Source organism: Talpa occidentalis, unplaced genomic scaffold (genome assembly GCF_014898055.3).
Source record: "Talpa occidentalis isolate TD23 unplaced genomic scaffold, MPIMG_talOcc4v2.1 talOcc4.2, whole genome shotgun sequence".
In the NCBI taxonomy this organism is placed as follows: domain Eukaryota; kingdom Metazoa; phylum Chordata; class Mammalia; order Eulipotyphla; family Talpidae; genus Talpa; species Talpa occidentalis.
Window position 1 is genome coordinate 85,034,976 of NW_023602073.1, and position 14,464 is coordinate 85,049,439.

Genomic DNA, 14,464 nt, shown 5'->3' on the forward strand with positions numbered 1-14,464 from the left:
GCTGAACTTAAAAATAGATTACTACTCTGGCAGCAAAGCAGTGAATCCAACGCATTAATAGGTCCACAGTCAAAGCAAGGCAGGGACTTCATGTCAGGTAACCCAACAAGAGAAAAGACTAATTAAACAGTTCTGCTTGGATTTTGTGAAATTTTATTTTATGGGTCTGGATTACAAAGTAGCTATGATGATCAGTAATTGAACCTGTACAGTTAAGAGATTTTAATGGAGTGAAATCATTAGTTTTCTTTTACTTAAATCTCTAGCCTATGTGTTTTTCTAAACAAAATAAAATATGAAATGAAACACTTGAAATGTTGAAGAATACCTTTAAAATCATAATCAAGGTTTCATTTATCAAAGTAGAATCTACTAATTTGAAAAGCAATTGTCCCCCCATCAAAATGTACTAATATGTAAGAATAATAATTATTAAATATGGCCATATTCTTCCTTGCTGTAACCTTAGCCAGAATTCAGAGCTTTAAGCCTTGATTATATATCATAGAAATATATTTTTATTGACACACTAGATTGAAAAGCAAGCCTTATTTGCTTTTCAGTTTATTTTCTTACCAAGAAACCTGCCTTGATTTGCTGACCACAAAGCATCAAATACAATCTCATTTGTTTTAATCTTGAGCCACTAACTTTGTAAAAGGACACTGAGATGCCCAAATTGTTTTGTCATTCAATTGGTGAGACAAATGAATTAACTACCATTTCAGAGTTTGGGGGGGTAGTTTAAAACCCCAGCAGCATGCAGCAAATTTAGCTGTGTCAATATCTTTGCATGATTCATTTAAATTAAATTTTCATTTCAAGTGAAGTAGTCTGGAAAAGGAAAGTGCTCTCAGTAACATTTTGAATACCTGCCTAAATGTCACAACTTTTATTAATAATGCCTAAAACTTGGGAAATACTCTTTAGTTGCAAAAGGCTTCTTATACATTATGTCACTTGAGTCCCAGATCCTTGGTGTCTGAATCAGAATCTGTTGTTCCTTTCAAATAGCAACAGTTGTGCACGTACAGCCTACACACACACATACACACACACACACACACACACTAATGCCATAAGATTAGCATTTAAAATACTCCAAAAGCTCCATGTTAGGAGTTTACTTCTAGAGATACCGGACCAACTCGGGGTTGAGCCAAAGATGCATTACTAGAAACAGAAATGGGAGAATCAAGTGAAAGTTTGTGAAATGAATGTTTAAAGTATGCTTATTTTCCTGAAGGGAGGAGATAAAAAGATTCTGCTATGAGGAAGATAACTGACCCAAAAGAGAAAAATTACATATTGAAACTTCATCTTCCTCTAGTGAAGTAACTTAGGATTGCCGTGAAGCGGAGCTAGCAGTCAATAAACTCAGGATACCTATACAGAGCTTACACCTCTTTTTTAGTGCTCTAGTCATATCTAAAAATAAACTACCAGAAGGGAAGTGTGGGATAGAAACAAAGTAGTTGGGAACCTAGTGTATAAATGAGCTGTGGAAAAGGATTATGGATAATTTGGTGGTAACATACATCTGAAGAGGTGTGAATGTATACTCCCAAATCATATACAGTATTGTAAACCATTGTTATCTCAGTAAAAATAATAGATTTTTTTAAAAATAAGGATTATTAAGAATGGAAATAGCAATTATCATAATTGAAGGCTTTGCCTCTAACAAAAATGAATGAGAAGCAAGAGAGGGAAAGGTTTTGCTAGGTTTCACCCTAAGTCTTTTAGTTCTCTGACTTCTTGAATTCTGCTCCTTGAAAATAATCAGTTCCAAGTTAATTATGCTTTTGGATGGTCAGCTGAAATTAAAATTTCCAGAAAGGGTCAAATGTATTATAGCTGTAATACTCCAGACAATACAAACTAAATACTCCCTAAGAACTTAATTACACTGACATTGTATTTATAATTATAGACCAACTTTTGAATTCATTTGGCTGCCTAGAGCTCCAGGGTCATCTGATAAATTTGGCTTTCATTTTGCTTCTCGCTGCTTTCATTGTGGTTTTCATTTTCTTTTTGTTGACTTATACTTTGGAGTATATATGCCATACAAATTAAATTCCTCTAAGGCATTATTTTTCTCTTGCCAACGCTATGTGATTTTGGCTTTAAATACAGTAACATCAGTTACTCGATCATATGGCTATGGCCTTGAGGTTCAACTACCAGAAGCAATTAGCTGAGAGAGAGAATGTGAAGGATAGGACAAAGTTATTAAAGTATAATAGTAATAAATAAAGTTGCACTTTCCGCTTGCATTTTGATTATTAACTAATAGCAGTCCTAAAATAGATGCTACTTGCTTCTTCTGTAACACATAAGACATTTTTAGGGGAACAAAAACAAAAGGAATAAGAGCTTAACTGTAAGATCAATTTGATAGAAAAAGGGCAAGAAACCAGGTCTCACTGTTAGGAAAAACTTCAATTTTCTAAGTGGGTTTTTTGCCCCCTATTCTTTATAGCATTGTTAGGTAATGTCTTGCTCCTGGGTTTTATGGTATTGTTGTTTGGGATCTTTTTCACTGCTACCTGATAGTGCACAAACCTGATGTGTGTTTCTAGTTCTACATGAGTCTTCCTTTCAAAATACCTAAATTCACATATACATGATGCCATCTATGGAAAGCATTTCATTTAAACAGCCATCTATGCCATCACAGTATTGGATATTCTCTGGCCTCACTCCAGAAGCTGCAATGATAAATCCATGTGCTTTCATTTATTATTCTAAATCACTCTATAAATTGTGTTTGAATAACATTTACAAAAACTAACATTTTGAGATGCTACTATGATAATTATTTTATTCTCTATAAAGTTGCCAGGATGCTTAGCATAAGTTTTCACAGATTTATAGGTTAAATCAGTGTAAGTCATGTAAGCAAGACTCCAGGCAAAGAATCCTGCTTCAATTATTTAAATCTTCTTAATAACATACAAAAAACCCTCAGGTACTAGTCTTTTGTAGTATTTCGTGTCAATTCTTGAACATTTTTTATTGAAATATAATGTGCATACAGAAAAGAGCACATTTCCTAAGAGAACTGAGTGCTCCTGGGTAATCAGCACCCATAAAGAAACAGACCATGATCAATACCTCCTGAGTACCCTTCTCCATTACTGTCCCCCAAGGGTAACACTGTGCTGCCTTCTAACAGCACACATTAGTTTTCCCTCATTTCTGTACTTTATGGAAATGGAATCACACAAAAGAGTATGTACTCTTTTGTGTCTCGTTTCCCTCACTCAACATTATTCATGGAAAGGTCATCCATTCTTTTGAGCATAATTATTAATGTATTATTACCATATACGATTCCATTTGGCTAATATACCAAAATTTATTTATTCTACTGGTGATAGGTGTTTGATCATTTCCAGTCTGGGTTTATTAAGAATAGTGCTGCTCTAAACATTGTAATTCTTATCTTTCGGTGAGTATATATGTAGGAGTGTAACCGTTACAGAGAATTCAGCTTATATGTGTATATTCAGATTAATAGATACTGCCAAGCAGCTTTTCAAAATAATTAGATTCATTTTTAACTCTTTCTGTTCAGCACACATATATTCAGTGATATTCTCAAGAAAACTAAGAGTAGATCACTGTTTTCTTCACTGTAGTTTTCAAAATCATGAATGATGATTATATAGTAGAGGATCCATGTAAATGAATAGAATGCTTTGTTTTATGAATTACAATTAAAAAATTTATGTCAGGGGATTAAACACTTGGTCATTAGACTTAGCACATTTATTCCAAAGGAAGAAAATCACCAAAATCTATATGGAAAGGAAGTTCAGGCAATCTCTCAAATGGAAAGATTAGAGAGAGGCTTTTCCAACACCAGTCATCAGCAGTCAGTAAAAGACAGGAGAGGAATTTTGAGATTCCTCTTGCTTTTTGAGATTAAAAGCAGGTCTTACAAAGTGCAACACCCATTCATGATAAAAGCCCTTGAAATTCTTGGGATACAAGGAACATACCTCAACATCATAAAGGCCATCTATGACAAGCCAACAGCCAGTATCATTCTCAATGGTGAAAAGCTGAAAGCAATTCCATTAAGATCTGGAACAAGACAAGGATGTCCACTCTCACCACTGCTTTTCAATATAATACTGGAAGTCCTAGCCAGAGCAATAAGACAAGAGAAAGACATCCAAGGAATCCAAATAGGAAAAGAAGAAGTCAAACTATCACTATTTGCAGATGATATGATAATATACATAGAGAACCCCAAAATCTCCACAGAAAAACTAATTCAACTCATTGGTCAGTTCAGTAAAGTGGCAGGATACAAAATCAACATGCAAAAGTCAGTAGCCTTCCTATACACAAACAATAAATCTGAAGAAGAAGAAATCAAAAAAACCACCCCTTTTATTATTGAAACAAAAAAAATCAAATATTTGGGAATAAATCTAACAAAAGAGGTAAAGGACCTATACAAAGAAAACTATAAAACACTGTTAAAAGAAATAGAAGAAGACACAAAGAAATGGAAAGACATCCCCTGCTCATGGATTGGAAGAATAAACATTATTAAAATGGCCATCCTACCAAAAGCAATATACAGATTCAATGCTATTCCAATCAAAATCTCAATGGCATTCTTCAAAGAAATAGAACAATTATTGATGAAATTCATATGGAATCACCAAAAACCCCGAATAGCCAAAGCTCTACTGAAAAAAAAAGAAGGAAATGGAGGCATCAAACTCCCAGACTTCAAACTATACTACAAAGCCATAATCATCAAAACTGCATGGTATTGGAACAAGAACAGACATACAGACCAATGGAATCGAATAGAAAATCCAGAAATAAACCCACAGATTTATGGTCAACTAATCTTTGACAAAGGAGCAAAGACTATGCATTGGAGCAAAGAAAGTTTGTTCAATAAATGGTGCTGGGAAAACTGGGTCGCTACATGCAAAAGAATGAAGCTTGACCACTACCTCACACCATACACAAAAATCAACTCAAAATGGATTAAAGAACTAGACATAAGACCTGAAACCATAAAATACATAGAAGGAAATATAGGCGAAACACTACGGGATTTGCACATCAAAGACATCTTTACAGACACATCACCCAAAGCAGTGATAGTGAAGGCAAAGATAAACAGCTGGGACTACATCAAATTAAAGAGCTTCTGCACAGCAAAAGAGACAATAACAAAAACAAAGAGAAACCCCACCAACTGGGAGAACATTTTTGCACCCAACACTAATGATAAAGGACTGATCACAAAAATCTGCAAAGAGCTGATGAGACTCAGCAACAACAAAGAAAATAATCCAGTCAAAAAATGGGCAGAAGAGCTAAAAAGAAACTTCTCTGAAGAGGAAATGCAAATGGCCAACAGACATATGAAAAAATGTTCAACATCACTTGCAATCAGGGAAATGCAAATCAAAACTACCATGAGATACCATCTCACACCAGTGAGAATGGCACATATTAAAAAAACTAGCAACAACAAATGTTGGCGAGGATGTGGAGAAAAAGGAACTCTTGTGCACTGTTGGTGGGAGTGCAAACTGGTCCAACCACTATGGAGAGCTGTGTGGAGATTTCTGGACCTACTAAACATAGAGCTTCCATATGATCCAGCAATTCCACTCCTAGGTATTTACCCAAAGGACACAGAAACATCAATTCCAAAGAGCACCTGCACCCCTATGTTTATAGCAGCACTGTTTACAATAGCTAAGCTTTGGAAACAACCCAAATGCCCAAAAATAGATGACTGGATCAAGAAGATGTGGTACATATATACCATGGAATATTACTCAGCATTCAAAAAAGATAAACACATGCAATTTGCAGCAACATGGATGGCGCTGGAAGGGATCATGCTCAGCGAAATAAGCCAAAAAGAAAAAGAAAAATACCGGATGGTCTCACTCATAGCAGGAATCTAGAAAACTTAAATAAGGGACCAGGAAAATGAATATAAGAAAGTGAAAATCAAAATCAACAAAAAACTATGAACCAGAGACACTTTTTGGGGGGTGGGGGGCGGGAGGGGAAGGATTGGGGTCAGAATGGGGCATTTGCAATTGTATGGGGGAATATAAAAATAAAATTTAAGATTAAAAAAAAAAAAAAAAGAAAAAAAAACAAAAAAAAAAAAAAGAAAAGCAGGTCTTAGAAGCTGATCTCTGAGATACTGTCTCCACTCTACCATCCTTGTATAAACCTCTTAATTTAGCTGAATGTTTATGTTCTCATCTACAAAAGAGGAGTCAATCTGTGAGAATTGCATGAGATACTTTGTATCATATTTGTGAGATATAATTATATGAAATAGACAAAGTTTATGTTTTACATTAAAGAGCTGTAAATACATTCTTAGACCATAACATTAAATCATTGTTTTCCAACTGTACCCTAGAATGCATTTTCCCCATCTTGTTTTAAACTTGCTTTTTGTTATCTCTGTCTTCATTTTTAGCATTTGAAGTACTATGTAGTTCAACCTCAGAAAATTTCACTAAATTATTAACATGCCCTGGTGACCATTAGTTTACTAGCTATTTTATAGGTTAGGTTATTAGTTGCATTATCCATTTTCAGTGGTTCTTTGCCTCTAAGCAAATTGTGATTAAAGATTTGAATGCATGTTTCTGCTCAAGTAGTTTACCTGGGAGAATGTCATGTCTTTCCCTAACTTATTCAAAATTGACTTTATGATACACTTTTTAGTACTTTTGTTTTTGGCATTGTTTCACAGGCAGTTCTCTCGCTGTAACAGAATATTTTAACTGCTGACTGAACACGCCAAGTCTTCTTCTTCACTGTAGGGCATATATCAGAGCTAAGTATGACAAAGAAATATTCCTAATGTATATTAACTTAATGTATATTAACTTAAATTACTATTCCTTTTTCATTTCATACTATCTCCTTTTCTCTCTTTTCTTTTCCATGTCCTTGTGCAGTGCGTTTGGCGTAGTTATGCAGCTGATGAGAAATCTGTTTCCATTGCAACCTGGAAGCCACACTTGAAGGCCTTGCATACCTGCAGCCCTACCAAGTAGGTATCAGTACAATGCTGTACCCAGTCCTTCAAGTTTGGAAAATAAACCATACACACACACATGCACACACACGCGTTGATTTGGGGCTTGTCTTCTCTGATGCTCTTTGAGAGATTCAAAGCTGCTTAGTCGCAATTCAGGTAACTAGTCCAAAACTAAATGGACTCAATAGCATTCCTCAGCATTTGCAGACTGAGCTTAAAGATGAAAGGAACTAAACTTTTATAGAGATAAATTTCTACTATTTTGTGTATCTCATTACATATCTCATTTCAAAAAGCCCACCAGAATGCTAAAGGTAAGCGCCATGGCTCTTGATTAGTTAAGCTCCATTTATCAGCTGACTCCAAGTGGGAGGGCTTTGAGAGCAATCTGTCTTTGCACATTTAAGTCCCTCAAAGTCTGGATGCCTTTGTAGGATGGACCTTGAGTTTTTACTTGCAGATCAAACTAATATCAGTAGCTGTGTAAAAAAAGAATCAGGGTTCTAATGGGATTATGGTTTACAATGAGATGATGGGAACAATCAAATTAAAATTTGGAATCAGCTTCCAAAATTTCATGGTACTATTACTTCTGTTCACATTTCATTGACCAAAGCAAATCACCTGTTCATGCCGTGGCTCAGTGAGGATGGGGAAATGTAGTTCCATCACATGCCTGGAAAGAAAGGAGAACTTGAAAAGTTTTTTTTTTTTTTTTTTTTTGTGGGACCCTCACCGGTGGCCGGGGATCAAGCTGGTGCTGCAGAGGCTGTGGGCAGCCTCACAACCCAGCGCTCAACCACTGCACCACCAGGGGAGGCCTGAACTTGAAAAGTTTTGAACAGTCCTGATGATTGCCACAATGAGCTTTAATTTAAAAAAAAATTCCTTAGTCCCAGAATCATGGACGCCAATTCATATTAAATTGAACAACACATATTAAATCAATCACTATCTAATTAAAGAAATCCTCAGCGAAACAACCAAAGTAAATAAGACCAGAAAAAGGTTTACTGTGAGTCACCAGCATTGATTACAACAGTCAGTTCCACAGGCTGTTCAAATGTGGCTTATCTGATTAGTATTTTTTAAGTGCCTGCTGTTCCCTCTTAGAGCCCAACAAAACCACCATCCTTGTAGCTTCCCAAGATTCAAGATACCTAACTTGACAAAGTCAGAGAAACCTCTAGCTCATGTGGAGGAGAAGGTGGGCACATCTCCATGACTGTTCCCTGGAATTACAGCTGCCAAGGAAGGCTATGATACTAAAATGCAGTGGCCAGGGAACAGCAGGTTCATCGTGAATGGGTAGAATCTTGCTGTCTTGTGCCTGTTTTCCCAGTCACAAAATGAAGAACAAGAGCTGAGCAAGGTAACTCCTCTGGGACATGTATCCTAGAAGATACCTTATCACCTATGACAGAGATAATCATAGAGCCCCAGAATTTTTAAGGGGACAGCATCTTAGCAAGGATAGAAGCCGAGAAGCTGTTGCATGAACATGGGATGATAATCCTCCTTTCATGTACATCTTAAAATTTAGTTGAATGTTTCTTACTGTGAATAAGAACTTGATAGAGTATTAAAAAAGGGACATAACTCTTTTGCCATCTATACTATGTGGGAATGAGAAATGAGAATTATACAGAAATTGCACTTCTTGTGCTTATGAAAGTTCCCTATGTATATATTACATAGGGAAGACTAAGTGTGTGTGTGTGTGTGTGTGTGTGTGTGTGTGTGTATTAGGGATGACTAAGTTGAAAAACCAAAAGAGGTTTCTGAAGTGACAGAAGCAGGTCATTCTGAAACCTGAAAAACTGTTTAATAAGTCAAATTCTCCCTAGTGCATGAACTGTTTTTTTATTCAAAAAATTTCTCTCTTTTCCTTTAATATTTCCCTGTTTAAAATTGGGAGATGGTGGTGGTGGGGAATTTACACAAACACCTACTTGCATCCTGGTCCCCTGTGGTTATCAGCCACCCCCCCTTACTCTCCTTTCCCTGCACCTCATTAACCTCTGCTTCGCAGCCTCATTTACTGAAGAACAGGTATTTGTCTAGAATGACACAGCAGTAACTAGCAAAGTTCAGGGGAATCTGAATGTCCTAACATTTCTCCCTTCATGGATATCTCATTGTTCCAAATTGCAGTGGTTTGTAATCTTTCTTGTTGTGGTTATTTTTATTCTTTGTTAAAACAGTGAGAATGTGATTGTAATTGTGGACTCATTCCAAAAAAAAGAAAAACATTCAGTGCACAAAAAAAATCTAACCTTTGCCTACAATTTTAATTTGTTCACAGACTCCCTAAAGCCAAGTTCAAAACCTTTGTTTTAGAAAGCAAGCCAGCTTTAAACAGTTTTGCATTTTTGTGAAGAGAATAATTTACAGTGACTTAGAAGGATATTTTTATATTTATAACTAACTGGCTTACTGAATGGAGAGTAATGCATTAAGAAACATTTTTTATTTACATCATGTATTTCCCTATAACTTTCAGAGTATCAGAACTTCTGAGAGATGAGATCATTCATTCATTCATTTTATGCATGCATTCAACAAGTATTCATTGAGCATCTATAATGTGCATGGCACGGTTCCATGCACTAGAAACAGAACAGTTGGAGGGAAAACAAATATGTTAGAGTCTCAGCCCACAGGAAGTACATACTTAAGAGATACTGGGTAAAGACAATAAAAATAAATACATAATAGATTTATAATAGATTAGATTGTAATAAATGCTAAGGAGAAAAGCTAAGTAGGTAAGGGGATTTAGGGAGCATTAGGGACTGCAGTTTCAAATAGATGATCAGGGGAGAGATCAACAGCATCATCAACAGCATCATCAACAGCATCAATAATTGTCATTGAAAATCACCAGCCAATATCTCTTTAGAGACACAATGGGATGCTGTGAGTCCACAACCTCATCCCTGAGAGTAGGGTGGGAGAGCTAAGTGTGAGAAACAATGTGGGAGAGAGAGGGACAGCATGAGGGGGATGCTTGCCTTACTTGCTCGAAACTAGCAGGGATACAACCCAGCGGGTTCTTACTTGCTCCTTTCTGGTTTGGTTTGTCTGTTACAAACACTTTAGAGGTCTTAGAAGTTGCCATTTAATTTGTTTTAATAGCAAAAGGATTTATAGAAGCACATATGTTTCTTGATTTTCTTAAAGGGACTGAAGGATATGCAAAGAGTAAAACATAGGTAAATGTGCTATTTTAGGGAATAAGTCAGATATTTTATAAGCTATGGCAAATTTTCAAACTCTGAGCTTGCCATGGGTAGTTTGCAATGTCAGAACTGAGATTATCTATCTAATACCTTTAATTTATTAATAAGAAAATCAAGGTCCACAAGAAATTAAGGTGCTTGTCTGAAGACATCCCGCTCATTTTCAAGGAGTAGGGATCCAACATGATGTTGCACAGACCTGAATTCGCTAAAATGGATTATAAAAAATACCACACAACACCAGGCTCAAATAGTTCTGATAGATTTTCTGCATGCCTAATTTACTTCAAAGTCATTCAGACTTTATACCATGTGAAAACCAAATCTGCCTCCACAATTGATTAAAATACAAAACCACAGTCATGAATGAATCAAGATTAAGAAATCCAGAGGTCTGCCTAAAGCACAAAGATTATAGCTACTATGTAGCCAGTGCCATTCTCAGTCTTTGTTGATAGTGATTAGATCAGAACCAGTTTCTTTTACTACTAGGTAACTTTGGCTAATGAAGGGTCCATAGTTTCCTGTTACCTGTCAGCAGTAATGGTTTTGCTAAGTAAATGTTGTGCTATGTCAGGTCTGTTCCACAAAGAACATGTGTTAGAAAGTTGGGCACATTTATTATAAGGAGGATTGCTTCTATGGATCTTGCTGGAAAAGGATTATTTAAGGTACTTGATTACCTTATCTTCAGTTTGGTCATTATCAAGTACTGTAAATGTATTCACCAGTTATCATCATTTCTCTTCTGTCTGCACGCACCTGAAGGAAAGAACAAGGGGAAACATCAAGCAGGTTTGTGATTTCTCTTCTGCTACATGTTTGTTTATAAATCTGGTGCCTAACAGATGTTTTAAATGTGTCTCATGTGAGTAAAATCGATCAACAAATTCAAGATGATTAAAAGTGACCTTTCACAGGATGCCTGCAAAGGTTGCTGTTTTATTGATTCCCCACACCCCATGGAAGCAAAGTGTCTTCCTCTGACTCACTGCTTTTTACAATCTGCAAGGCATGGAACATTCTGGAGGTATAGGGGAAATGAATAATAATTACGGCCTTTGGTTATTCCTTGCTACCATTTATCCTACAGAAGTCTTACCCAAGTATTAAAATCCTTGGAAGAATTACTTCTGCTCCCATTCATTAAGGTCCTTCTCTTAGAGTAAGAAATTGTGTCTCATAAGAAACACTGTGTACAGAAAGGAACAAGTGCTCTGTGACATCTCCAGTTCACTGAGCACCAGGTTTACTTTCAAAACAAGAGTCCCCTCCATCCTTTAGGAAGAAGTTAATCTCCCAGAAATGTTACCAAATAATTTACAGTCATTCTTTCATGCCTCAGAAGGAAATGCTTTATCTGATTAAATAGCAGAGTTAGAACCAGAGGGGATAAGAGTTGAAAGAAAACACTTGATCTCTGTCAGGGAGTGTCAGTAAGGGTCTGGTTTGGGAGTAAAATCCTGCCCAGAACTGGCCCCTGAGTGAAGGCCAGTGTGGGTCCCAAGATTGTTCCCTTAACTTTGTACTCTTGAACTGACATCAATCATATGTTTTTATTACATACTGAAACTAACTTTGGAAGTTCATTTGGGGTGATCAGGCTACAGGTCATCCATTTCTACTTTATATCAATTACCACTGTAAAGGATTCACAAACAGAAACATAAATGCATTCATTTAAGATGGGACATAAGATGGGGTAGGGACGCAACATCTAGCACTCCTTCAGGGTCACTTCTCCCAGGAAGTGACATTGAAATGCTTCTCCTATTTGGTATAGAGAGAGTTAGAGCAAAGGGCATTGGATATTCCTGGATAGGAATAGTTTCAGTAGACTGAAGAGTTGCTTTCTTTAGAGATATTTCTGCCCAAAGAGAGGTTCTGGTCATTAGAACATTCTTTGCATAGAAACTCAGTCGATCTGACTGATTCTGACCCTCTAGCCCTCCTTTGTCTAGAATTCATGCGAACCCCACCATCCTTCTCTTGTGACTCTACTTTGAAAAAGTTACATGAAATAAATTGTGACTATTATAAGCTGTTTTAGTCCCTTTGATGATATTTAAAAGCTTTCTTTGGCTCAGAAGTGATCTATTTACAAATTATCTCAAAGAGTGAGTTGTCTCTAACAAAGAGACCATCTTTGTCACAAATTTTGTAGCTACATGAGAATAAAATCACCTGTTACTGTTTCATGATCCTAAACAGGCAGAGGGAGAAGAACACCTGAAGGAGGGTTTGTAAATCATGTGGCAGTGCTTGCAGAAGTGTTACCTCTGTGGAAGTCCTGAGTGAGGGGTTCCTTTGGGATGACACAATGAGATTACATTTTCCAAATGTTAGCAAGGCAGAAAGTAAAGACAGAAGTATAAATATTGCTCCTTAATCCCCAAATGAACCTCCCAGCCAGCTATTAAGATTCAAAAAGACAACCCAACAAATGTTTTAAATTTCATGATATTCACATACATACATGTAAAACATTAAAATTCATTCTGTCTGTTTGTGACTGTGGTTTACAAAGATAATTCATTTGAATATATACAGAAGCACTGAGCTATGTTGTTGATTTAAAGAATCACACAGAGATTTCTTGCTTCTCTCTGGTCAAATGTCCACCTTGAGACACATCGTGCATTGCTTTAAGGTATTCTTGACTTCATGAATTAAATCTTCATACTTCACCCATTCAGGTCTTCTATCCTTCAACAATAGATGACATCATCCTGTGTGAAACTATAACAAAAAATGTCCTTAATGAGTAATTCTTGGATAGAGTAATAAAATGCTCTTGAGCTCAAGTAGTTTGTATAAAGAAAATTCAAACATCAATAAAAATGGGAAAGATGTGAAATATAAAAGGAGAGAAAATTTAAAATATTCCACAATATGAGGGAAATAAGCAGAAGCTCCCATTTTAATATTGTCTTAATTTTTACCTTACTGTGTCCACAGTCATTGGAAGTTATAATACCACATAATGAATGCAGGGAGACTGTTGTAATAACAATAGAACCATCTGAGGAAATAACAAATTTGTCCTTACACCAGCAAAATCTGCCCAAAGGAAACACATTTAAATGAGTGTTCTCCCTTGGAGAAGAGCAGATCTAGGTCCAGAATATTGCTGGTTAATATTTGACCCAATTTCAAATGGACTAATTAACTCCTCTCATGTGAGAGTCCTTTACTGTGTAGGACTATTGGGTTATTGGTAGTGATTCAGATAAACAGAATAGATAAACTTGAGTCAAAATACCTGTTATCTCCCAGGTATTTTAAAGCCTGGATTCTCCTAAGCCCTTCTTAATGATTTTTCATTGTGTTAAGAACTGGAAGTAATCCAGGTATACATGAGTTCGATACAGTAGTGATCCCTCTCTCCTCAAGGAGAGGCCCACCACTGTAAACCATGCCAGCTCCAGAGGGGCTTTTCTCTCTGCAGAATGAGTCAGATGTCACACCTTCATATGCACTCTTAATTATCTGGCTTCCCTAGTCTGGAATATTCTTATTAAAAAGAGAAGATTGTGTCTTTCTACTACAAGGTTGGGGCTATGTTTAAACAAAATTCAACTGTGATATCTTAGGCCACAAAGGGAGACATCCAGATCCAAGATGGTATTGTATTGTCTGTGACAGATCTAAAAGTTTTCTTTAAAAAGACAAACCCTCAGTTTCATGAAGAGCTCAGCTGAACAAAAGTGAGAATAATATTTCTTTGACTCTTTTTGGTGCAGGGTCAGGTACAAATTACTGTTGGTCTCAACTGAACCTGCTGTGTTCTTCCTCTACTTAGGCTACAAATACTACTTCTTTAGCATCATTTAGTCAGTCATTTGTTTTTTTCTGTCTTCCCTCTAAAACAATGTTAGTTTAATTTGTGGTGGCAAATGTGTTTATTGATTTTATTCTAAAATCATCCCATTAAGCAATTTTTCCAACTCATTTTTTAAACTAGACAGTTTTTCTCTATTGGTATAAATTGTCACTTTCAAAATTTACCTATACACCCATCTATCTAGATTAAGGCAGTATTCTCATCCTGAGCTCTTACATCCACCTCCCTTCCTCCTTGACAAGGTCAGTTAGCCATCAAATCACTTGTGACTCAACTCATCACACTTGTACAAGAGGCTTTTACTTCTTCCTACCT

General features: G+C 36.3%; 1 protein-coding gene across 1 annotated transcript in view; it reads left to right on the forward strand.

Annotated features, from left to right (window-relative positions):
• Positions 1 to 14,464, forward strand: part of KCNQ5 (potassium voltage-gated channel subfamily Q member 5) — a 504,482-nt gene that overhangs the window by 432,727 nt on the left and 57,291 nt on the right. Inside the window, 1 exon segment of the mRNA XM_054698932.1 lies at positions 6,981 to 7,075. Coding sequence (XP_054554907.1) covers positions 6,981 to 7,075 — 95 coding nt within the window.